This window comes from Sciurus vulgaris (assembly GCF_902686455.1).
Source record: "Sciurus vulgaris genome assembly, chromosome: 1".
NCBI lineage: Eukaryota > Metazoa > Chordata > Mammalia > Rodentia > Sciuridae > Sciurus > Sciurus vulgaris.
The window spans coordinates 114013339-114041004 of NC_136461.1; the positions used below are offsets into that span (position 1 = coordinate 114013339).

General features: G+C 36.6%; 1 protein-coding gene across 3 annotated transcripts in view; it reads left to right on the top strand.

Moving 5' to 3' along the window:
- The first annotated feature begins 582 nt into the window (after positions 1–582).
- LOC306670711 (late cornified envelope protein 2A-like) overlaps positions 583–27666 on the top strand; it is a 51396-nt gene continuing 24312 nt past the window's right edge. For all 3 annotated transcript variants that reach the window (XM_079155609.1, XM_079155615.1, XM_079155606.1), the window contains exons 1-2: positions 583–619; positions 1398–1702. In XM_079155609.1, the coding sequence (XP_079011735.1) occupies positions 1426–1702 (277 nt within the window). In that variant the 5' untranslated portion in view covers positions 583–619; positions 1398–1425. The remainder of the gene's footprint in view (positions 620–1397; positions 1703–27666) is intronic.

Sequence of the window (27666 nt, forward strand, 5' to 3'; positions counted from 1 at the left end):
AATGTTTAACAGTGGGATTTCTGCTGGAAAAGGACATGATGCTTTCAGTTTCACCGGTATAAATGTCCCCCCCAACAAGTGACTTAAATTAACAGTGCTGAGTGCACACTTGAGAAGATATGTACACATATCACCACTCCAGCTCACCATAGACCAAACATGTTTGGAGATGTTGGGAAGAAGGCACTCAGAGCATTCTGTTAAATCTTTCCTGAACCTGCTGGACCCCATGTGGCCCAAAGTCTCTTTCCCGAGGTAGAAAAAGAACTGGTTCAGGAGAGAGATTAGAAACAAAGGAACCCACAACTTTCCAAGAAAAACAAATGTCAATGGCCATGGTACTACAATAGTCTATCTAGAAGATTTGGGTTTTCCCAAACTTAGGTCTCAGCTGAGAAAAAAATGTATGATTTACAGTCTGCCTCACATGAGTCAGAAGAATGTCAAGAGTAACTCTACATATGCTCTACTTATGCAGCAGTCATATCCTGCTTCTTCCAGAAGCATGACTCATCTCTGAGGCCCAGCCTTGGGATACCATATAAAATGTGCTCCTGCTGCTGGCTCCTGATTTGCTCTGTGTCCTCAGGGAAGCATCTGTTGCTGTGTCTGGACCACGGTGAGTGTTTAGATGAGGATTCAAAGGGGGTGCTGAACAGGATGGAGATGGTGTTGGTGAGAGACTCTGGGAAAAGGAGTAGGGGAGAGTGGAGGATGAAGATAAAATGATGGACAAGGACAAAAGATCCGGAATAATGGTTTGCTCTGGACAAAGCAGGAACCAAACTTGGAAGGACTGTCACTGCAGTCTAAGAGATAAGGATCAGGTGCTCTCTACTCCTTCCAGTGACTGAGCTCAACACTAGGAAGGAAGCTTGTCACAGCTGTGTACACCCAAATAAACATTTATACACATCAGAAGATGATGGTTCTGCTAATTTTTGAATTTTATGCCTATGGTATACACATATCATTAGTGGACTTAATTATCCTTAAAATAGCACATCAATTCCAATATCTTGAATATCATTTGATTTATCAGCTCATTACATGCTAAGAATATTCCAGAAGTACAAAAGTAAAGACATACTCTTTGCTTGAAGTAGGTTTCTGTAGATCCACATTGTTTTTTTTTTTTAAATTTAATTATTTATTTATTTTTAAATTTTCTACAGTCTGCATTTTGATTCATTGTACACAAATGGGATACATCATTTGTTTCTATGGTTGTACATGATGTAGATTCTTACCATTCATGTAATCATACATGTACATAGGGTAATGATGTCACATTGTTTTTAAAAAATATCTTGACCCATCACCCTGGGAAAGGATTTCAAAATGGGAAAAATTTTAATGTCTCTGGATATTGAATATCTAATAAGTTTCTATTTTAGCATTCAGGTCGGCTGAACGTTCACTAAGATGTCCTTCCAGCAGAACCAGCAGCAGTGCCAGCCTCCTCCTAAGTGTCCCGCTAAGTGTCCTCCCAAGTGCCCAGCCCCGTGCCCAGCTCCAGTCTCTTCCTGCTGCAGCTCTAGCTCTGGGGGCTGCTGTGGCTCCAGCTCTGGGGGCTGCTGCAGTTCTGGGGGTGGAGGCTGCTGCCTGAGCCACCACAGGCCCCGCAGATCTCTTCGACGCCGACACCAGAGCTCTGGCTGCTGCAGCAGTGGAGGCAGCAGTGGCTGCTGTGGCGGCAGCGGTGGCAGCTGTACCTGTGGCAGTAACTGTACTTGTGGCAGTGACTGCAGCTGTCGTAGAGGCAGTGGTCAGCAATCTGGGGGCTCTGGCTGCTGCTCTGGAGGTTGCTGAGGATCTGGACCAGGAGAAGCTCTGAAGGGCAGAATTGAAGAATTGAAGGACAAAAGACATATTGCAGCCTGGTGTTTAACCCCATTGTGTCATCTCCTCTTTCTTACCCCAATCAATTGAACAAATACACCAGGTTAGCTTCCCTGAAGCCATTCCAATGGTATGTGCTGGATCTGGTTTCTTGAGGACTCATATCAATATTTGTTTTCAGCAGGCTGCTGGAAAGCATTCTAAGAGTGTGATTCACAACTATAAATTTACTTTCAAGTCATCATTTGATTTGTTTTCACTCCTTTTGTGACTATCTTAACCTTTCTCCTTGGTAGGAGAACAAGTTTTCAGTTTACACTACCTGGAGAAGAATATACCCAGTGGATGTTAATGAACTAAATTTAAATATACATAAGGATTGCATTAGAATTCCAAGACTATTCTAACTTTCAGGAAAATATTACCAGGTAGAACTCTGAAATACATAGGACTGAACATTCTATTTAAGTAAAAATTTACTTCATAAGTGTACTTTATAGGCAATATTTCCATTTCCCCATGGCTTTCAGAATATTAGGATATGAGATTGATTTCAAGTTCAGCTGTGAACTGAGGGGAAATCTTAATGACCTCAAGTAACTGTTTTAATTACTGAGTAATTGTGAGAATGTAGTCTACCAGGCGATTTCAACTGTCTTCTTGGATACTCATTATTTCCTTTTTTCTTATGTAATATTTTCCCATCCACAAAAGCAAGGTTGGTCAGTTTGGGGGCAAAGAATGCTATGGCATGTCAAGCATGCTGTGACAATGTTCTGTCTGTCATACCCAGGGATTTTCCTCAGCATTGGGGTTTTGCTAAGCACAAAGCATTAATGGCAACTCATGATCTGGCTGAAAAGAATTATATACCATGAAGTTAGAAGTTCTCACAGGGCAAATTTCTTGAAAGTTTGTTCCTAAGTTAGGATCTTTGTAATAAAAATCTCCTAAAAAATAAAAATTGAAAGAAATGAGTACATTAGCGTCATTCTACTTAGTTACTATTAATCAGATCTATCCAAATAGGAGTTTCTCCTAAAGAGATATTATTCAGATTTATAGGTTGCCAGTCAAGTGTCTAAGGTCATGTGTGGTGGGGGATGGGAGACAGGAGGGATTAGGAGGCATATGGCATATGGCTCAGTGGCAGAGCACTCACCTAGTATGTGAGGCACTAGGTTTGATTCTCAGCACCACATATATATAAATAAAAATAGCAGGTCTGTCAACAACTAAAAACATGTTTTTTTTTTAAAGGCATATGACATTTCCTCATGGAAGGAAAGATACATACATATTTTAAGTCACCCAAACAAAAACATCATAAAATATGCACTGTCCTGGTCCTATATTTTGGTAATAGTTGACCATGCAGATTTTCACTGCTTCTTGTCCTGATATTGAAGATGTACAACTGGGTTGTAAGTCAATTTTAGTTAAAGGTCTCCGAATAGATGTGGAGGTTCACACAATAAGAGATCCCCTTCTAAGATGAGAAACATGAATACTTGTTGTATTTTAATTTTGTTGCACAAGGATCAGTTAATAATACCTGATAGGATTCCTTTCAACGAGGTCGAAGGAAGTCCTTCATTTGATTTCATTTCCAGTAAACATGATTTCCAGGTTGAAAGCCATAATTATTGATATCTTCGTCTCCCAGGAGATCATTATTAAAAGAGTTCTTAATTAATTGTGATTTTTAAAAGAATTTTAATAAGACCTGGACAATAGTGGAGAACATCTCCCTTAAAGAGGGATGATTCATAGCTTCCTTCATCTGGACACACAGAGCTTCCTGTTGATATTTCAAAGGGAAAAGGATGATGTTTTCCAAATGGGGTGGAAGAAAGTTTGTGCAAAACCACTGGAAGGTTAAAAAACTGTCAGTTTTGTCAGGTGGGTCTTTATTTCTACTTGTACATTACACTAATTCACAGGAGTGAGGATGATAGGCGCAGTAACAGTATTGGACACTGGTGATATATTACAAAAAGACCAAATCATTTGACCAGTGAAATGTGTTTCCCAGTTGTTGTAGAATTTAGAAGGAACTCCCCAGAAGGGAGTAATTTTTTCTAATATGGTTTTCCCTACCAGTTCCCTACCATTGAATGCTTTAACAATGAAGAAACACAAAATCCCTTCTTAAAATGTATTTGCATTTCTGAGATGATGGCAACTAGACTATGACTAATTGTCATATCTCAAAAGGTCTCCAAGGGCAAAAAAATTGAAATATCCCTGCCATCCATAAGGGACTTTGCAGATTTACATTTGGGTCAGATGTGCACTGGGATTACACATTTGGAGAAACTGTAGGAGATGGTTTTCAATAGTATCTTTCCCAGGCTATTATTTTATGGGGACCAGTGGGACAACTGATAGTGTAAGAAAAATAACAGAAGTTCCTTGGGGAAAATTGGTCTGTCCTTTGATCCATACCATACATCAGTTTTGGGAGAGAATATTCCTCATCTACTTTTCTATGTATATCATTCTATCTGAGGGGTCTCTCTTTAACCTCTTTGGAATGAGATCTGTACATGTAAGGTCAGTTCAAGAAACTTTTCCTTGAATCTGAGGTGGATTTTATAGCTCAATTTTTAGATACAGCATTCATGAAGTGATTGGCTTTGCTTTCAGTGGTATCTATTTTTGAATGTCCAGGGATTTTTAAACCCAATGGTTTAGTTTCTTGAATTGCCTTTAAGATATCTGAAATGTTTGGCCATTTTTAATATTAATTTGTTGTCTTGAAGAGGTCAGAAAACTGTGTGGCTTCCAGGGCATCTGAAAATCTCTGACTACTCCAAGTGCATATCTATGTTACATGTAGATATTAGTCATTTTATCTTTTGCCAGTTGCCATGCCCTGTCTAAGGCAATCAGTTTAGTTTGTTAGCCTGATTTTGTGTCTAGAAGTGGTTATTTTATATGATTTCCACAAAAGAGACACTTGCATTTCCTGCACTGTATTTCTCTGAGTCACTTCTTAAATCAGATCTGTCCATGAATCTCATGATGTCTGCATTGTCCAGTGGCGTTTCCTATAGTTCTGGTTGGGGAGTGAGAAACTGAGTAAAGTAACAGTCAGGAGGAGTCTTGTTGGAAGGTAGTGGTAGAAGAGTAGCTGGGCTAATATTACAATGAGAAATATGACATGAGGTGAGATTAAGAGGAGAACTTTATAGGACACATGTCACTAATAGAGTAGTATTGTGTATCATCAAAGTTCAAAACTGTTTCAACAGAATGAAGAGTATAAAGAGTTAGAGGGAGAGCCCACGTGGGTGATACAGCTCTATTCAGGGCGCACTGTTTGGCTACTCCACCTAATTATCGGCTGTAATATCTTATAGGCCTGTTTTGTTTACTACACTTTTTGAGTAAGAACTTCCTAAAGCATTTCCTTTATTTTCATGCACAGTATGATGTTATATTTGGGGTACTATTATGCTAGAGCATTAACAACATGTCCCTTTATGATATTTATAGTCAACTGTGCTTTTGAAGACCAGGCAGTAAGACTCTAGTCTGAATGATTCGCTGAAGAGGATGTTTAAAGATTGAGTCATTAGAGAAAAGTTTGGTATCCCATTAAGGCAGTATATGACTAATCCTAGAAATCCAAGAAGTTGACTTTTTTTGTAGAGGGTTCAGGGAAGACCAAAGCACCTTTGAAATTTACTCTGGGTTTATTAGTACTTTTTATTCTGAAACTAGGTATCCTAAGTACTATTTGAGTTTGGCAAAATTCAAGTTTATCTTTGGAAGCCTTGTGTCCCTTTGAAGCAAAGTGCTATCAGTTTTGGAGACCTACAAATTTGGAGAACATATGTGGAGATCATCTACATATTGGATTAATGTGAATCACATTTGGAAGTTTAGGTGTGTTTAAACAGATTTCAATGTTCAAGAAAAGAAAGTGGGACTTTTTATGTAGTCCTGGAATATTATACTCCTAGTGTTATCATTTGGATCTTAAATGTCCACCAAAAACTCACATGTTGAAGACTTTGTCCCTAATGCAGCAGTGTGTTTTTTTTTTTTATTTACCAATGATTTTTTTTTTTATTTTTATAGACTGCATTTTGATCCATTGTACACAAATGGGGTACGACTTTTCTTTTCTGTGGCTGTACATGATGTAGATTCACATCATTTGTGTAGTATTACATGTACATAGGGTAACCAATGATTTGATCTGCAAACTGCAACATTCATTTTTCCTTAAAAATAGCTCTTTATGAAATGATCAGTTATTCAGAGTGGTCTGCAAATATCAGATGTATGGTCCAAGCTCCAGTCAAATTGAAGTGAACAATTTTTAGTCACTTGCCCAGTAAATATTTATAGGCTTATCCAAGGGTGCTGGCTGCAGAGGGCTTGGACTGCCTCTTGGAGCAAATAAACAAGAATTTTCTACAGTATTTAAACCTGTCCAGCCTTTCTCAGCCAGCTTCTCTTCTTCCTCTTCACGAGGATTATGGACCACTCATTTCCAGCCACATTTTGATTGTCCTGATGTTAAATTATAACAAGTATTTTAGAGATGTTTCCCCTTCTTTCAACCACAAGTATAAATTATGTGAGTCATTGCATTTATACCAGCTTTTGCTCCTTAGTTTGCTTATCCCATCTCAATAGGCCACCACAATGTTTGCTTTTGTTCATTAAGCATTTTGAATGTCATGCAAAGCATTGTGACAGAAAAGTATTTAAGCAGTAGAATATATAAACCAAAAAGTAATTTCATCTGAAATCAAAAGTCTAACTTTCAAGAGGCTTGATATCGAGAGCCAATGGATTCTATGAGGATCCCAGAACCCAGAGTTTGATTTCCTGTTTAAATACTTCATTGATTGTTAATAAAATCATATCTGCTGTGAGAGTTTTCTAACCAAGTGTCTTGTTTCTTTATTTTATTATTTTGAAGTGTATATGTAATTCTTCATGACTAGGTTACAATTTTACAGCTGGGAGTGATCTTTGAATTCATCCCTCTAATCCAAACTCCTCAAACTAAATATAAGGAAACCAAAGCTCTGGGAGGTTAGCAAGGGACAAACCCTGGGGTCCTGAAATTGTTAGTGATAATGTGGTATGTTTCTTCTGAGATGAGATTCCTAAGCTTGCCTGATAACATTTAAATCTTTGTTTCATAAGCACTGGGTTCATCATTTCTAAACCGTAGAGAGTGGAGAGGAAATGTGCTTTTATTTATTTTTTTTGCTATTTTTTTTGCATTTATACATTTTTTTAATTAAAAATCATAAATTTACATAGGGCAATATTGTTTGATTCATTCTGTTATTTTTTCCCTTCCCCCCACCCCTCCCACCCCTCTTTTCCCTCTATACAGTCCTTCCTTCCTCCATTCTTACCACCCTCCTTATCCCTAACCCTAAACCTAACCCTAAACCTGACGCTAACCCCTCCTACCCCCCATTATATGTCCTCATCCGCTTCTCAGCGAGATCATTCGTCCTTTAGTTGTTTGAGATTGGCTTATCTCACTTAGCATGATATTCTCCAATTTCATCCATTTGCCTGCAAATGCCATAATTTTATCATTCTTCATGGTGGAATAATATTCCATTGTATATATATGCCACAGTTTCTTTATCCATTCATCAACTGAAGGGCATCTAGGTTGGTTCCACAATCTGGCTATGGTGAATTGAGCAGCTATGAACATTGATGTGGCTGTATCTCTGTAGTATGCTGATTTTAAGTCCTTTGGGTATAGGCCAAGGAGTGGGATAGCTGGGTCAAATGGTGGTTCGATTCCAAGCTTTCTGAATCTCCATACTGCTTTCCAGAGTGGCTGCACTAATTTGTAACCCCACCAGCAATGTATGAGTGTACCTTTTTCCCCACATCCTCGCCAACACCTATTGTTGCTTGTGTTCTTGATAATCACCATTCTAATTGGGGTGAGATGAAATCTTAGGGTAGTTTTGATTTGCATTTCTCTTATTACTAGAGATGTTGAACATTTTTTCATATGTTTGTTGATTGCTTGTAGATCTTCTGTGAAGTGTCTGTTCATTTCCTTAGCCCATTTGTTGAATGGATTATTTGTATTCTTTTTTTTTTAATTTTTTTTTCCATTTTTTTATTAAAAATCATAAATTTACATAGGGCAATGTTGTTTGATTCATTCTGTTATTTTTTCCCTTCCCCCCACCCCTCCCACCCCTCTTTTCCCTCTATACAGTCCTTCCTTCCTCCATTCTTACCACCCTCCTTATCCCTAACCCTAAACCTAACCCTAACCCTAACACTAACCCCTCCTATACCCCCTTATATGTCCTCATCTGCTTATCAGTGAGATCATTCGTCCTTTAGTTGTTTGAGATTGGCTTATCTCACTTAGCATGATATTCTCCAATTTCATCCATTTGCCTGCAAATGCCATAATTTTATCATTCTTCATGGTGGAATAATATTCCATTGTATATATATGCCACAGTTTCTTTATCCATTTATCAACTGAAGGGCATCTAGGTTGGTTCCACAATCTGGCTATGGTGAATTGAGCAGCTATGAACATTGATGTGGCTGTATCTCTGTAGTATGCTGATTTTAAGTCCTTTGGGTATAGGCCAAGGAGTGGGATAGCTGAGTCAAATGTTTGCAGCAGTGTTTTGAACTGTGGCATTTAGGAGGTGACCATATCATGAATGGATTAATCCATTTATGGATTTATAATTTAATGGGCTATTGGGAGACAGTAGAAACTGTAAAAGTTGGGACCTCGCTTGGAGAAAGTAGGTCATTGGGGGCATGAACTTGAAGGGTTTATTTTGTACCTGCTCCTTCCTCTCTCAGCTTTTTTGCCACCATGGTATAAGTGTTCTCTGCCATGTGTCCACCATAATGTTTGGCTTTCTATAGGCTTAAAACAACCAGTTTAAACTTCCATGGACAAAAACTTCTGAAACTGTAAGCCAAAATGAATTTTTCCTCCCTGAAGTTATTTTCTTATTGGTAGTTTGTCACAATGATGCAAAGCTGAATAATATGCTTTGTACTGAAGGTTGTTTCAGATCAGATTGAGCAAATATTGACCTCTTGGATCTGTTGGAATGCTAAAGAAAGCACTGCATACGTCAGTAATATAATAGCTTCTACATTTAGGTAGTATTATGTTAGGTAATACAACTTTGATAGGGGTATCTGAATGAAACTTTTCCAATAACTGAATTATTTAGACCACAAAGGGTCTGGCAGAGTTTGTAATATATTATGAGTATCATTTATCAGCTCAAACTCAGAAAAACCCTTTTTAGATTTGGATTTGTATATTTCACTTTCATCCTGTCCAATTGTCTTGCTTCTGCTTCTTTGGTTCTGTTTCCAAAAACATTCATCTTTTTTGAGAGAAGTAAATAGGTGTGTTGTAGGTTTTAAGACATCTCTGCTGAGAAGGTATACAAGGACTGAAAGAACAAATAGGAAAGAATGCAAACCATCATAATCCCAGTTGGAGTTTTAAAGGTTGAGATGTGTGTAAAATCTTAGGTTGATTAGAAATTCACATTATTTGTACTGTTTTATTAATCTGAGGAATGGGGAGTTTAATACAGTAGGAATGAGAACAAAAAAATATCTTCAGTACCTATTAATGTACTTGTATGTTCTCCATTTATAAACCTTTTATTTCTCCAAAGTATTTGTAATAAAAATAAGTGAGGAAACTCCCTTTTGTTTTCTCAGAATAACCCTATGCCTCTTTTTATTTTTCTTGGCATTGTTGGAACTTTTTGCAATCCTTTTTAAGATGCTGTGACATTTAACAGTTGCAACAGACTTCCTTTTGATCCTTCCTTGGGTGAAAACTGTCTTTTTGCCAAGTGACCTGGGTTTTCCAAAATGTCTGGTCTGGCAACTCAAGTGCTTAAGTTGTAAATTTATTATTCTGAAAGACGTACTTTGTTTTTCTTGGAGATTCCCTAAAAGATGGATGACATTATGGGTCTGAGTAGTTGAACAGCTTGGCTGGTGTCTTTTGATCAACATAACCAAGTTGTCATCCCATCTGTTTAAAGAGTTAGAATTTAAGAGAGTGTCATTTTGGAAGCTAGCCTCTACCAGAATGTGGTTTAGTTTCTTTTCTTTTAAATAATTCATAGTAAAATATCGTGCACTCAATTGGATTCTGTTTACATTGCTGGATTTTATTCCAGTACAAAACTTTTTGAAAGACCTGGGGTATGGAATCAAGAAGAGCCTTTGCTATATGGTGATCTTGTTCTCAATTTGGTTCTCTTATCTTGCCAAAAACTCTAACCCATTGTCCTCATTTATCTTTTTTATCTATTCCTCATCTCTTGTTTCTAACACTAGCATATGAACCATTTGATGAAGGTCAGTGAAACCAGGATTATAAGTGCAAATACGGAGATCAAATTCCCTAGCAAATCCAAAAAGATCCTGATCCAGATCAGGGGATTCCTTGACAATACTTTTAAACTTGGATTTGGTCCAAGGTTGACAGACTGGTTCAACTGGCTCCCCTCTTTCAGTGACAGATTTATCCTTAAAAAGAGCTGTCACTGTAGGAGTTTCTGCAGACTTAGTGTTTCCAGAAGGAAGTGACAGAAGAAGGGAAGTGAAACCAAGAAATGGAAGCTTAGACAGAAGAGACTATAGAGATGGAGGAATTGAAGGAGAAGAAGAAACAGTACAGCCTTCTGAAACAAAACATCCTTCTTCTGTTGATGGGCAGTCTCTGGCAACTCCTTGTCTGCCTCTTGAAGGGATGACAGTCTATCTATACCTCCTTATGAAGCCTCTATGTACCTTTGAATGTAGCTTCCCATTCATTCTGTTTAGCTTCAGATCCTGACTTTTCTAATTGAGTGCATGAAAACACTAATTTTGGGATTTTTAAATATACCATTTTGGACTTTGGAGTTCAGGATCATCCCTAGTCAGATTAGACCATTTTTCCAGATCCTGGCAAGATAGCACCATACCTGTTTCTTATAAAGCCAATACCAATGGTGGATTAGAAGAGAGTGCAACCTTCAGAAGTTCCTTGGGTCAAAACTTCAAGACTGTACATTGGTCGCTAATATTTGCTAACTATTATTTGTTGCTAACTATTATTCTTCCTTGTACCCCCCTTTTCTAAGAGGGCTGGGAAGTGATTGGGACATTTCAAGTTCACAGAATAGAAACTCTGCAGCTGAATAACATTTATAACTCAGCCAGGGAGCTTTTTCTCAGCAAAGGAAACAACAATGTGAAGAGTGGAAGAAAATCTTTGCCACACACACTTCATATAGCACACTAATCTCCAGAATCTATAAAGAACTCAAAAAATTTTACACCAAGAATACAAATAACCCAGCCAACAAATGGGCTAAGGAAATGAACAGACACTTCACAGAAGAAGATCTACAAGCAATAAGCAGATATATGAAAAAATATTCAAAACCTCTAGTAATAAGAGAAAAGCAAATAAAAGCTATCCTAAGATTTCATCTTACCCCAGTTAGAATGTCTGTTATTAAGAATATAAGCAACAATAGGTGTTGGCGAGGATGTGTGGAAAAAGGTTCATTCATACATTGCTGGGGGCGTTGCAAATTGGTGCAGCCACTCTGGAAAGCAGTGTGGAGATTTCTTAGAAAACTTGCAATGGAACCACCATCTGACCCAGCTATCCCACTGCTTGGCCTATACCCAAAGGACTTAAAATCAGCATACTGCAGTAATGTAGTCACATCAATGTTTATAGCAGCTCAATTCACAATAACTAGATTGTGGAACCAACCTAGATGCCATTTAACAGATGAATGAATAAAGAAACTGTGGTATATATACACAATGGAATATTACTTAGTAATAAATAAGAATAAAATTATGGCATTTGCAGGTAAATGGATGCAGTTGGAGAACATCATGCTAGTTGAGATAAGCCAATCCCAAAAAGCTAAAGTCCAAAGGATTTCTCTGATAAGTGGAAATAATAATAATGGGGGGTGGGAGGGAGGTAAGGTGGGAGGGAGGAAGAATGGATTGTATAGAAGAAAATGAGGGGTGGGGTGGGGATGGGGGGTAGGAAAAATAGTAGAATGAGACAAACATCATTACCCTAATTACATGTATGATTTCGCAAATGGTGCGACTCTACTTTGTGTACAACCAGAGAAACAATAGTTGTACCCCATTTGTGTACAATGAATAAAAAAAAATTCCCAGTGAAACAGACATTATTACCTCATGCACATATATGACTGCATGACTGATGTGATCCTGCAATATGTATAATTAGAAAAATGAGAGATTACAGTCCATTTATGTATGAGCTATCAAAATGTATAAATGCATTTGACAAACAACAAATTAGAACAAATAAAAAATTACAAAAAAAAGAATCAATGGCAAGAAAAATTACAGAAACCGCATAAACACATGGAGATTGAACAATACTATTTCAAATGAGAAATAAATCATAGAAGAAATGAGAGAAGAAACCAAAGAGTTCTTAGAAACAAATAACAGAGATATAATATATGAAAATCTCCGGGACAATTCTAAGAGGCAAGTTTATAAGCAGTGGGTGCCAACATTAAAAAATAGGAAGAACTTCAGTAACATACATCTCAAGGCCTTAGAAAATGAAAAACAAACTACATAAAAAATCAGTAGAAGGCATGAAATAAGATCAGAGCTGAAAATAATAAAATTGAGAATGAAAGAGATACATGGGATCAATGCAATGAAGAGTTGATTCTTTGAAAAGATAAGAAAAATGGATAAACCCTTAGCCAAACCAGCCAAAAGAAAGAGAAAGAGAGGGAAGACCCAAATTAACAAAATTAGGGATTAAAAAAAAGCAGATATCAGCATAGACATTTCTAAATCCACAGGATCATTTAAATTATTTTGAAAATTTGTTCTTCAATGAACTGGAAAATCTAGAATATATTGACAAATTTCTAGGCACATACAACCTACCCAAATTGAACCAGGAAAATATAGAAAACCTGAAAAGACCTAATATCAAGTAATGAAATTGAAACAGCAATTAAAAGTTTTCCATAAAAGAAAAGTCCAGGAGTAGATGATTTCTCAGCTCAGTTCTGCTAAACATTTTAAAGAACTAAAACCTTTTCTCTTCAAGTTATTTCATAAAGTTGAAAGGGAGAGAAAACTCCCAAGTACAATCTATGAATGTGCTATAACCCTAATACTAAAACCAGACAAAGACTTATCAAGGAAAGAAAACTACAGATCAGTATCCTGATGAAAATAAATGCAAAAATTCTTTATAAAGTATTAGCAAACCACATTCAAAAACACACACAGAAGATAGTACACTATGATCAAGGGGTTTATCCCAGAGATCCAAGGTTGGTTTGATAAATGCAAATCAATAACTGTAATTCACCACATAAGTAGAATTAAAGAAAAAAAATCATGTGATCTTCTCAATAGATTTAGAAAAACCCTTTGAGAAAATCTAGTACCCATTCATATAAAAAACTTGGAGACATTAGGGATTAAAGGAGCTTACCTAAACAATACCAGGCTTTTATGACAAAATCAAAGCCAACATCACACTGAATGGATAAAACCTGAAAGGATTTTCTCCAAAATCAGAAACAAGATAAAGAAGTCCCTTCTCACCACTGTATTCAATATAGTTCTTGAAGCTCTAGCCAGAGTAATCAGGCAAGAGAAGGAAATTCAAGGAATACAAATAGGAAAAGAAAGCAAATTATCTCTGTTTGATGACATGATCCTATGCAGGAAATACACACACACACACACACACACACACACACACACACACCACCAGAAGACTTCTAGAGCTAATAATAAATTCAAAAATGTAGAAGGATTCAAGATCAACATTCATAAACCAGTAGCTTTCCTATACTCCAATAGTGATTCTGCTGAGAAAGAATTAGTTTTACCAAGGAAGTAAAAGAATTTTAAAATGGAAATTATAGAACACTGAAGACAGAAATTGAAGAAGACCTTAGATGATGGAAAGATCCCCCATATTTCTGGACAGGCAGAATTAATATTGTCAACATGGCCATATCACCATAACAATAGTTCAGTGCCATGCCCATCAAAATATCAATGCCAATATACAGTTCCGTGCCATGCCCAACATTCTTCATAGAACTAGGAAAACAAACCTAAAATTTATATGAAAGCACAAAAGACCCAGAATAACCAAAGAAGTTCTGAGAAAAGAGAACAAAGCTGAGGTATCACAAGACCTAATTTTGATTTATACTATAGAGCTATAGTAACAAAATGGCATGATATTAGCATCAAAATATACATGAAGAACAATGGAACAGAATAGAAGACACAAAGACAAACTCATATAAATACAATGTTTGACAAAATTCCAAAACTCTATGTTGGATAAAAGATAGCCTTTCAACAAATGGGGAAACTGGTTATGTATATGTAGAAGAATAAAACTGGATCCCTCTCTCTCAACCTGCAAAAAAGTCCAATCAATGTTGATCAGACTTACAAATTACCAGAAACGTTACAAATGTTAGGCAAAAATCATAGATTCAACACTCCAACAAATTGGTATAGGCACCAACTTCCTTAACAAGACCCTAAAAACTTGAGAAATAGAATCTGGAATCAATAAGTGGGATGGCATCAAATTGAAAAGTTTCTGCACAGCAAAGGAATTTCTAAAGAGTGTGAAGAGTCTACAGAATAGAAGAAAATCTTTGCCAGCTACTCCTTTGACAGGGGATGATATCCAGAATATATGAAGAAGTCAAAAAGTGTAGCATCAAACGTCAAATAACCTACTCAATATGTGAGCAAAAGAACTAAACAGACATTTCTTAAAACAAATAATGCAAATGGGTCAACAAATAAATGAAAATATGTTCAGGATCTCTAGCAATCAGGGAAATGCAAATCAATACTATATTGATATTTTATCTCACTCTAATCAGAAGGGTAATTTCCAAGAATATGAATAATAATAAAATTTGGAAAGGATGTGGAAACAAGATACACTCATCCATTGATAGTGGGACTGCAAATTAGTGTGATCACTCTGGAGACAGTATGGAGATTCCTCAAAATATTAGGAATGGGACCACTGTATGATCCAGCTATTCCACACCTTGGATTTTACCCAAAAGAATCAAAATCAACATACTATAGTGAAACCACAGCATCACTATTTATAGCAACACAACTACAAATAGCCAAGATATGAAGAAAACCCAGGTGCCCACCAATAGATGAATGGATTAAGAGTTTTACTCTGCCGTAAGAAATGAAATTATAGTATTTGCTGGTAAATGGATGGGAACTGGGGCACAAGTTACGTGAAATAAGCGAGACTCAAAAGATCAAGCGTTGAATGTTTTCTCTCATATGCAGAAGCTAGAGCAAAATAAGGGGAATAAATGGTGGGGATTGGGCATATCATAAAGATAGAGGGAAAATCAGTGGAGTAGAAGAGGGGGATTGAGGTAAAAGGAAGGAATTGTGGGATGAATCTGACAAAATTACACTGGGAGCATGTATAAATATATCATGGAGAAGTCCACCTTTATGTCTGTCTACAAAGCCCCAGTTAAAAATAAATGAATAAATACATGAATGGAGAAAACATAAAGCTGGAGTACCCCTTGGTGACAGTCCATCAGAAAGGAAATTGGGTTTGGAAGACTGGTTTTCCATGTTTTAGTTTCCTGGAAGTGTGTCAGGTCAATGTGTTGCTAATGAGTATAGCACCTCCAGGTGTCACCCTTTTTTTTTTTTTTTTTTTTTTTTTTTTTTTTATTGTAAACAAATGGGATACATGTTGTTTCTCTGTTTGTACATGGCGTAAAGGCATACCATTTGTGTAATCATAAATTTACATAGAGCAATGTTGTTTGATTCATTCTGTTATTTTTTTCCCTTCCCCCCACCCCTCCCACCCCTCTTTACCCTCTATACAGTACTTCCTTCCTCCATACTTGCCCCCCTCCCTAACCCTAACTCTAACCCTTCCCTCCCCCCCATTATGTGTCAACCTCCACTTATTAGCGATATCATTCATCCTTTGGCTTTTTGAGATTGGCTTATCTCACTTAGCATGATATTCTCCAATTTCATCCATTTGCCTGCAAATGTCATAATTTTATCATTCTTTATGGCTGAGTAATATTCCATAGTATATATATACCACAGTTTCTTTATCCACTCATCAATTGAAGGGCATCTAGGTTGGTTCCACAGTCTGGCTATTGTGAATTGAGCAGCTATGAACATTGATGTGGCTGTATTTCTGTAGTATGCAGATTTTAAGTCCTTTGGGTATAGGCCAAGGAGTGGGATAGCTGGGTCAAATGGTGGTTCCATTCCAAGTTTTCTAAGGAATCTCCACACTGCTTTCCATAGTGGCTGCACTAATTTGCAGCCCCACCAGCAGTGTATGAGTGTACCTTTCTCCCCACATCCTCGCCAACACCTGTTGTTGCTCGTATTCTTGATAATCGCCATTCTAATTGGGGTGAGATGGAACCTTAGGGTGGTTTTGATTTGCATTTCTCTTATTACTAGAGATGTTGAACATTTTTCCATATGTTTGTTGATTGCTTGTAGATCTTCTTCTGTGAAGTGTCTATTCATTTCCTTAGCCCATTTGTTGACTGGACTGTTTGAATTCTTGGAGTAGAGTTTTTTGAGTTCTTTATAGATTCTGGAGATTAGTGCTCTATCTGAAGTATGATTGGCAAAGATATTCTCCCACTCTGTAGGCTCTTTCTTCGCATTGCTGATAGTTTCCTTTGCTGAGAGAAAGCTTTTTAGTTTGAATCTATCCCAGTGGTTGATTCTAGCTTTTATTTCTTGTGCTATGGGAGTCCTGTTAAGGAAGTCTGGTCCTAGACCAACAAGATGAAGATTTGGACCTACTTTTTCTTCTATAATCTGCAGGGTCTCTGGTCTGATTCCGAGGTCCTTAATCCATTTTGAGTTTAGTTTCGTGCATGGTGAGAGATATGCAGGTGTCACCCTTGAGTCAGTAACACCATTTTATTTGTCTCAGAAGCCCAATCGTCTTACAGTAAGGGTGGGGGGGGAGTGGGGGTGGGGGTGGGGGTGTTGATTGAAGTTCCTTTGAGACTCCTGCATGTCACAGACCAGTGTCCCTACACTTCCAACTAAGGTGCCTGTAGCCTAGAACGCCCTTTTGGGTTGGAAAGAACAATGTCTCTTTGGATCTGTTATCCCTGCCATGTGGTGCTGACGAGAAGTATAACTGGCCACTGTCTAAGGAGAGGTCCAATAAAATAATTCACTGCAGCAATTTTTTTTTTTTTTTTTTGTACCAGGGACTGAAACGCAGGGGCAATTATCCACTGAGCCACATCCTCAGCCTCTTTAAAAACTTTCTTATTTTGAAACAGAGTCTCACTAAGTTGCTTAGGGCCTCACTCAGTTGATGAGGCTGGCCTTGAACTTGCCATAGTACTGCCTCAGCCTCCCAAGTCACTGGGATGAAAGACATGCACAACCACACCCAGCTCACTGCAGCAATCTTAATTACCTTAAACTTGCACATGAGAACCCTTACCAGTAAGGAAAAAACCTAACCTCAAAATTAAATTACCTGATTCTGGGAAGAAAAAAGGTAGGCAGTTTCTAGTCCCCTACTAAAGATGGAATCGGAACTACAATCTTCTTCATGAGGACAGAGCGTGATGACATGTCAAATAAAGTCCAACCTTAACCAAAAATTTCTGGGAGTTCTGGACCTCAGGGGAAACAAATCCTCTGCTTCAACCCCTTCCCTAGAGTCAGAGAACACAAAGGGTTTGAGGCCAATATATACCAGGAGTTTGGAGTGAGATGCCAAGGTTGAGGGGAAGATTGCTCCAAGGTCCCTTCATGGTCACCAGAAATATCAATTTAAAACACAGATTCACACATAAGGTTGTGAAAGAAGAGTTTATTTGAGTGAGTGAGTATGACTACCTGTAAAATATAGCTTCTAGTTGCCCAAATAAGTACTCTGAAAAGGTGCCCGAGGAGTCTGGTTTTATAGATAAAAAGGGCAAGAAAGGAGTTAAATCAAACTGGTTGTTGATAGGAAGAGCACAGGTCTTTGATTAGTGTGCCTGACCAATGTCATGTATTCCAGGAAAGATAATAGTGAGAAGCAGAGACAAGGCATTCTCCAAATTGTTTACAATTCTAAGAGCACCAACATGTCTAAAAGGAACTGAGTTGAAATGGTTAGTGGTTGAAATTAACCACATCATGAGACTTTGGAATCCAGAAGAATGAGACTGCAGTCCCTGATAGGAGATGAAGCCTTCCTGCCTTCCCTTCCTCCCTCCTTCTATTTTCCTTCCTTCTTTCTCTCCCTCCCTCCCTTCCTTCCTTTTCTCTCTTTTTCTCTTTCTTTCCTTCTCTCCTTGCCTCCCTTCTCCCCTCCCCTTTCTTTCTTCCTCTCTCTCTTTCATTTTCATTTTCATTTTCTTTCCTTTTCTTTTTTTCTTCTGTTTTTTTTCTTTTTGTCATAGAGACACAGATCCTCTCATAACTGACTTCTGCTGGTTTGTGACCTTCTCTAAGGCAGAAACACTGATTATGGTAGATTAGATATTGCAAATTCACATTATTTTTCTGGTTCTTATAAGGAATTTAAATGTCATCATCTGAAGAAATTGTCGAGGAGTTAAGGTGGGCATAAATCCATTAAAAACTTCCAATTAAAGAAACCTGTTTTAAAATTACATATTAAGGCTTTTCATTTAGCTAAATTACTGTGTCTCTTATCAGTTATCACATAAGCTCTGTGAAGTTAGGGGCTATACTGGCCATTGTCCAGTCCAGAAAGCAGAACCACTGTGACTCTTTCAGACAGAGAAGCATTAAATTAGAAATTGATTTCAAGAGTGTTGAAAGAAGTAAAGAAGCAAAATCAGAAAGGAATTATTTCCCCAAAGTCAGAAGACTTTATTTTTCTAAACTAGAGGAGCAAAGTGACAAAGATGATGTCACCACGAGATCAGGAAGCAGCCACCATCCCTGAGTCCACAACTCATGTTTACACAGATTCTGGTTAGCTGCTATTACTTCCTCTGCTAGGGCTACCCTTTCTGTGGTCTCAGTGATGCTAGAAATATTGGGGTGCCACAAGATACCAGACACATGCTCAAGAGTTACTTGACAAGGTTAACTTTACTTCTGCTGGAGGCTGGGCTACCAAAAATTTGATTTTGGCAAGCAAGCACACTGGGTGGCAAGTCTGCCCATGTTTTTATCTCTAAACACAGCACTGCCCCCCTTGCTCTGACAAGGAGGAATTTGGGGTTACAATCTACTTGACTGACTAATTTAAAATTGGGGAGGGAGATATGTTGCAAGGGGGATGACTCAAATGTCTACAGTTTACATGTAGATATTTGTGCAATAACCACATGGCTTTGTAAACTTAAAAATAACTCCATCTAACTAAGTGTTATGAATTTTAGGTTATAAATTACAGCAAACACATTTTGTTACATATTAAGAAACTCAGACTACAGGCTTAACTTTGACAGAAAAGAGAACCTTAGTCTTACAGTGATGAGCTAGGCCCCTGTAGCTGCTGCTGAAGCACCTAGGAACACTGGTCTCTTCAGAAGCAAAATGGTCTTTACTGTCCTCTCTTCTCCTGGTCTCATCCAAGTGCCTCGTGTTAGTAGAAGCCAACCAGAATCCAGCTGCTAAGGATATCTGGTGCCTGTGCATCTCAGACTTCCAGTCCTGGCAGTACTGAAAAGTATCTAGTGTGTCAGAACCAGGATGACTGCCAGCAATGTCTGGTGAAGGGACCACCTCTGTCTTGGTCACCATCGTACTCCAGTGTGATGTAGCATCTGGATTCTGGAACATGGAGGGTACATAAGACATTACTTAATGGATGAATAAATGTGCTGATGCTTGGCTTCAGAGAAAGGCATCGATTCTAAAGTGAATCTTTTAAAATATAACCTCAAAGAACAATGATCATGCTTACAAAATCTTATAAATCATAGTAATGCTTAGAAGATTATATAAATTGAACCTTAAATGTCCCCTAAAGGTGCCTATAGTAAAGGTTTGATCTCTAGCATGCCACTGGTGAGAGGTAATGGAACTCTTAAGAGGAGGGGCTAGAGGAAGGTATTAGGTCATTGGGGGGAATACCCTCTAAGGGAATTATGATTATTGTCTCCTTAACCCAGTCATAAAGTGAATGGTTTGCTTTGCCATATGGTCCTATCATGATGTGTTGCAAAGTCCCAAGCAGTGATTATTGACATTGATCATGGACTAAAGCATCCAAAGCTAGTGAGTCCAAATAAACTTTTTGCTTTGTAAATTGAACACTTCAGTTTACTAACACAGAAAATAAAACATTTATACTACAATTTGGACTAGGATTTCTCAAAAGAATGCTAAACTCATACCAATTATAAACAACTATATGACAGTCATTAACCAGATGTTAGTAATTTGCCCAGTAGTATGTTCAAAAATGAACATGTTGTGTCCAGTTACTGACTGATCTAAAAATGCAAGACTGGTTCATCATTAGAAAATACAATTCTCTACATTAGATTTTAAAATGATGTGTCAATGATCAAAACTGATTTAATCTCTACTTTCATGGAATCTTCAAGTAGAAAAAAAAAGAAATAGATAAATTTATAAGCATGATAGGGTTGAACTAAAGTGGAGATGGAATATAATGATGTTCATGTTTAGTTTTATGTCGTTGGTAAAGAAAAAGGGGTCGCCTTTTTGAGAAATGCTAGTTAAGTAGGGACCTTGATGAGATGAGAGAATTATTAGTTTTCTGTTAAGAAGAAGAGAATTTTTCAGGTAGCTAGAAAAGCAAGCATGAAGGATGTGGGTAATAAGTATTCTTGGTATGTCTGAGGATTAGCAAGCGGAGCAGAATGGCCAGAGCCTAGGAACTGACAAGAGGATTAGGAAATGGTGTCATAAAAGTGAGTAGAGACAGATGGGCTCTTGCAATCCACAGTAAGGATATGATTTTGTTCAAAGTGTGAAGGAAGCAAAGGAGTATTTGGGAAGACACCCAATCAGAATAAGCATACTCATTAGAAGTAGAAGGAGGCACAGTAGAATGAATTGGACATATGTTTCCCATCTTCATATATGAACACACGACCAGTGTAACTCCACATCATGTACAACCACAAGAATGGGAAGTTATACTCCATGTATGTATGATATGTCAAAATAAATTATACTGTCATGGATTGAAAAAAAAACAAATTTAAAAAAAGAATAGAAGGAGGCCAGTAGAAGAAACCTATGGCAAACAATCCTAGTCCAAATTGTAGTATAAATGTTTTATTTTCTGTGTTAGTCAGCTGAAGTGTTCAATTTATAAAGCAAACAAACTGCTATTGAAATAACAGCCACCTTCTCTTACTAACCATGCTACTCAACATAGTATCAGATTCTTAAGCAACACAATCACACACACAAAAAATTTTTATATAAATTGGAAATTTTACCAATTTGATATTATTCTCCCCTAGGGAACATGAGAAAATTAATGAAAACGTTCAGGAAAATGGACAGACATAATGATCAATGGAAATTAATGGATATCTTTTAATGAATGGATATTTTAATATCTTTTCTAGAAGATTCAAAAAGATTGAAACAAAGAATTCCATTTCCAATAATACTGTGTTAGGCTGAAAGTGGCCTGCCAAATATGTCCTCGTCCTAATCCTGGAGCCTGTGATTGTCACCTTCTTTAGCAAAGAAGAGCCTCTGCAGTAGTTATCAAATTCAAAATCTTGAAACAGTGAGATTATTTGGAATTATCTGAATGAGCCCTAAATGGCATCACATGTATCTTTGTAAAAGGGGGGCAGAGGGAGATTTAACCCAGACAGAAGAGAAGGCAAGCAATCACAGAGATTGGACTGAGGAGGTCTCAAGAGATGAATGCTGGCAACCACCAGAACACCAGAAACTGAAGGAGAAAAGGAAAAGATTCTCCCCCAGGGCCTCGGGAGAACTTGTGGTTCTGCTACATCTAGATTTCTGCCCAGTTAAATAATTTCCTATTTCTAGCTTCAGAATCATGAGAATGAATTTCTGTTGTTTTAAGTCACCAAGTTTCTGGTAATTTGTTACAGCAGCTACAGAAAATTAATACAATTACCAACTACTGAAAAGAACATTGAAATAAACCCAAGAAGAATTGGAAAGAATGTTTAAAGACACTACTCAAAACTTGAAAGAAAAATGAATGAACATTAAGAAATATACCATTTGTATAGTGGATAATGCAAAAATATGAATCTAAAGTAATCTAATTGTTTGATTTTTTAAAAATTTGCATCCCTATGTTTTACTGTTGTATATAGACTCAATCTTATTCAACTACGGGATATATCAGTTTTCATAAACAAAAACATTTCTTTATTTTAAATTATTTATTTATTTTTAAATTTTGGTTGAGTCTTCCTACTGTGTCAATTGTTTTGATGGATATGGCTTAAAGGATTTTCTTTATTTGTAAATCCCTGCATATGTAACTCCATTCTAGAATATATGCTATTGTATCATGTCATCTGTTTGTGCCTCTGTTTTCCTATTACATTGTGAGGACTTAGACATTATGGTCATTTCTTTGTGATTTTTGCATTCTCTAAACTGTGTAGCACCTGACATATACTAATTATTCAGTAAATTTATTTCTAAATAAAAAAATAATCTAAAATTCCAAATCATTCTTAATCAAAGCCTATTTTTTAAATAGAGTTTGCAAAGCTGATTTCTAGACCTATTTGAAAAGATCAGTACTTACAGCTAGGAAAACTTTGAGGTAACTTAAAATGGAAAAACTTTGTGGTTCTAATATCGAGTTGTGTAATAATAATGTTACAAGTTTTAAAAGGTTGTAGGAAATACTCGGAGGTGAAAGTGTGTTTCCCATGTGAGAATTTAACCCAATCCAAAAATGGGCAAAGAACTAAACAGTCTTTTCACAGAAGAAACACAAATGGTCAACAAATATATGAAAAGAAATGTTCAACATCTTCAGCAATTAGAGAAATGCAAATAAAAACTGCACTGAGATTACATCTCACTGTATTCAGATGGCAATTATCAAGAACACATGTAACAATAAATGTTGATGAGGATGTGGAGGAAAAGGTACACTCATACATTGCTGGTAGGACTGAAAATTGGTGGAACCACTCTGGAAAGCAATATGGAGATTCTTCAGAAAACTTGGAATGGAACCACCATTTGACTCAGCTATCTCACTCCTAGGTATATTCCTGAAGGACTTAAAATCAGCATACTATAGTGACACAGCCACACCACTGTTTACAGCAGCTCAACTCTCAATAGCTAAGCAATGGAACCAACCTAGATGCCCTTCCACAGATGAATGAATAAAGAAAATATGGTACATATATATATACAGTGGAATAGTATTCAGCCTTATAAAAGAATGCCTTTATGACTTGCCAGTAAATGGATGGATCTGGAGACTATCATGGTAAGAGAAATAAACCAATCCTCAAAACCAAAGGTCAAATGTTCCTTCTGATATGTGGGTGCTAATACACAACAAGGAGAGAGGAAAGGATGAATAGAAGTTTAGGGATTAGACAAAGGGGGATGAAGGGGAGGGAAAGGGGACAAGAATAGGAAAGACAGCAGAATGATTCTGACACAACTTTCCTATGTACATATATGAATACACCACAGTGGAATCTCAACATGTGCAACCACAAGACTGGTGTCCTAATTAGAATAAGATGTACTCCATGCATGTATAAATATGCCAAGATATACACTACTGTCATGTATGACTAAAAAGAACAAAAAATTATAGGAAATAAATACTGGAAAAGAAAACCATGATACAAAATGTATTATAACAGACCCATAAATATTGCCTAAGTTTAATATCTGATAATGTTGACATTTTGAAGTAACGGGGATAGGTTTACATATCATGTGCTGCCAAACGTTCATTTGCTGGAGGGTTGGTTTCCAATGCAATAGTATCGGGAAGTGATGGGGACTTCAAGAGACAGGGTTTAGTGAGAGGAAATTAGGTCATGGGGGCACTACCCTCAAAAGGGATTCTTGACAATCTTGTAGGAGTGGATTTGGTATCAAGGGATTGGATTGGTTATGAGATCAGGTTGTTAGTTTGGCTTTCTCAACTCATTCTTTTACTTTGTCTGTCTGTCTCTCACACATACACACACACACACACACTCCTACCATATGATGCTGCCTTTGACTTTACCAGAATCCAGTGTTTATGCCATGCCCTTGGATTGCCAAAACAGTGAGTTAAATAAACCTCTTGTCTTTACACATTACTCAGAGTCAGGTACTCCTCTACAGCAAAACAAAATTAAAACAAATAAAATCCTAAGGAAATTATTTAGGTGGTTCATTTCAAACCACAGGGGAAATGGTATGAAAATTTTAGTTGTGGTAGAACTACAAACTGTCTTCTAAAGTGGCTACTAATTTATACTCTAACTAGCAGTCTACAAACACACACACACACACACACACACACACACACACACACAAACACAAACACATACACACACACAGTTGTTCCAGTAGTGGTTAAAATGAAGTTCCTGTCCTGGCCTATAGATATTATCAAATGTCTAATTACTTTACAAGAAAAATGACATCATATTTTGTTGTGATTGGTGTTTTCCTAATAGATGGTTTATCCTTCCATCAATTACTGCTTTGCTTTACCTCTATCTTTCCAGTATGATAATTATGGGCCTTTTCTCCTCTCCTTTCTTAATTATTCTTAGTTTTCTTGATAAACAGGGAAGAAAAAGTTCAGAAAAACAAATTTCCTTTAAAGAAATTTAGTAGTCCTTGCCTCGGTTCACATTTTATTTCAGATTAGGCCTGAGGAAAAACCTCTGCCGGAGGAGCATTTAAGGTGCTTGAAAGAAGGCATAGTAATCCAAAACAAAAGACATCATTGAAAAAAACATTTTCACTGTGAAAATCAAGATGCCAAATAAAATTTGCCAGAAGCCAATTTGCTGAAAGCATTAATATAAATAATATTTGTAAATGTGTCTTCTCTTTTTTCTTGGTCACTCTGGTTAGAAGTTTACCACTTGTATTTATTTTTTCCCTAAAGACACAGCTTTTAGTAATTAAGTTTTCTTTACTGTTTTTCTGTTCCCAAGATAATTTACTTATGCCATCAATTCCATTATTATCTTCCTTCTTTTGACTTAGTTTGATATTCTTTTCTTTGTTAAGAAAGATTACTTCATTGATTTGAGAACTTCTTTTTTAATATAAACCTTTAATGTTACAAATTACCCTCTAAGGACTGCATTTGTTCTTCCCAAAAACTCTGGTTTTCTGTGTGTTCATTTTTATTCAAGTAAAATGATTTTCTAACTGATCTTGTGACTTCCCCTTTGATTCAGAGATCATTTGAAGTGTGATGTTTAATCTCGCATATGTTTTGTAAATCTTAGATATCTTTCAGTTATTTTTTTTTATTCCATTATGGTTTGAAAGCATATTTTATATAATTTCAATTCTTTTAAATTTTTTATGGTTTGTGTCAAGACATAAAATGTGGTCTATGTTAATGAATGTGTCAAATGTATTTAAAAAGAATTTGTTTTGGTTGGGGATGTAGCTCAGTGGTAGTGGCTTGCCTAGAATGCCCAAGGACCTGGGTTCTATCCTTCATGCCACACATGCACGTGAGCACAGCCTACACACACACACATATACACATACATATACATACTCACACTAAAGTTTCTTGGGATGTTATTGTGTGAAGTATTCTATAAATGCCACTTAAGTAAAATTCATTGATAATATTGAATACAATCTGAATATTCCTTTTAATTGTTAAGTTTTTAGTTCATTTACATATGTTGTGGACTAAATACTTGTGTACTCCCAAAAGTCCTAATTCTCAATGTGATGGTATTTGGAGGCAGGGCCTTAGGGAAGTGATCAGGTTTCTGTCAGATTATGATAGTGAAACTTTCTTCATCAGATTCTTGCCCCAATATGGGGATGCAAAAACCAGATCTCTTTCTCGATCGTGTGAAGATATGACAAGAAGGCCTCACCTACAATCCAGGAAGAAAAGGCACTCACCAAGAACCAAACTGGCTCGCTCCTTGACCTTAGACTTCCCAAACTCCAGAAATGTAAGAAATGAATTCCTGTTATTTAGTTCATCCAGTCTATGATATCTTTTGTTATATTATCACAAGATAAACAAAATAACATCTAATGTGAGTATGGATATTGTTGGATGAAAGTCTATCATTTTGTACAAACTGATATAAACACACACACACACACACACACACATATATATATATAACATAAATATATATACAATATATGTTATATATATATATATAACATATATATATATATATATATATAACATAAATATATATAACCTCATTCTGACTGCTGAGAGGGCCTGGAAGCAATGACATCCCAGTAATGGCATCCACATCCTAGTTTCAAAATGCTTTTGTACAATAAAAGATGTGAGAACTCATTGGAAAAATAAATAACTACTTGGCTTATTAAATGGGCATAGAAGTCAAACTGAAAGAGCTCTCAAGGGCCAAAGCAGAACATTTTTGAGAAAAAAAATTGTGAAGCATTCAGTCATAACCCAAAATATAATATAAATATATATGAGTTCAAACTGACATAAATGATTGCATGAAAAATAAATGTGCTATAATTTGGATATGAATTGTCCTTCAAAAGGTCATTGTGTTAAAGGCCTGGTCTCCAGACTTTAGCACTACTGAGAGGTGGTGGAACCTTTAACAGGTGTGGCCTAGTGGAAGGAAGTTTGTCACTGGGGCTATGCCATTGAAGGGGAATAGGGGACCCCAGCCCCTTCTCTTTGCTTCCTGGCCACCATGAGGTGAGCCGTTTCCTCTACCCTTTACTCCTGCTGTGATATGATCTACTTTGCTGCCATGTGCCTAAAGCAAGAGGTTTAAGTGACCATGGACTGAAACCTCTGAAATTGTGAGTCAAAATAAACCTTTCCTCCTTTAGTTGGTTTGTCTCAGGTATTTTGTCACAGCAACAAAAAACTAACACATGTGGGACAAGATAAAAATCTTTTCTACAGCAGAATTCCAAATAATAAGAATAATATTAAAGGATACTTAATATTTAGTAATTTTTGTTTTCAACTAAAATTTGAGTTTTGATTTTTAAATGAAATCTCTGAATTAGTCTAGGAAAAAAATAATTTCTTTCCTTCCGAGATAATAGTATGTTTTCTTTATTTATTAAACTCTTCTGTGGAGTATTTTGTAGTTTTATTCATTCAGGTTCTGATCCTTTTTATTACAATGATTTCTAATTTCAAACTGTGGTATGAAAATTGGCATTTCCATTCCTAATTTTAATCTAAATTATACTAGTATATGATATCTTTTTAGGACAATTTTCTCATTAATACCAAGAGTTTTCATATTGAAATATTTTATATTATCTGAGTATAGTTCATTTAAAATAATGATAACTTTGTGCCCCACTTTCTAATAATTACATATCTTTTTAGACTTTATTAAAGTTCTTAAAATTTAAAAAAACAGTTTTAATGATAACATGGGTTATATTATAGACAATGTTTATATCCCATTTTTTCTAAGACTTCACATTAAGTTCTAATGCTACATTTTATCAAATCTTTTTTTAGACGTTACTAATACATTCATTTTTCCCTGGGTTAATTAAGCTTCATTTTTAACACAA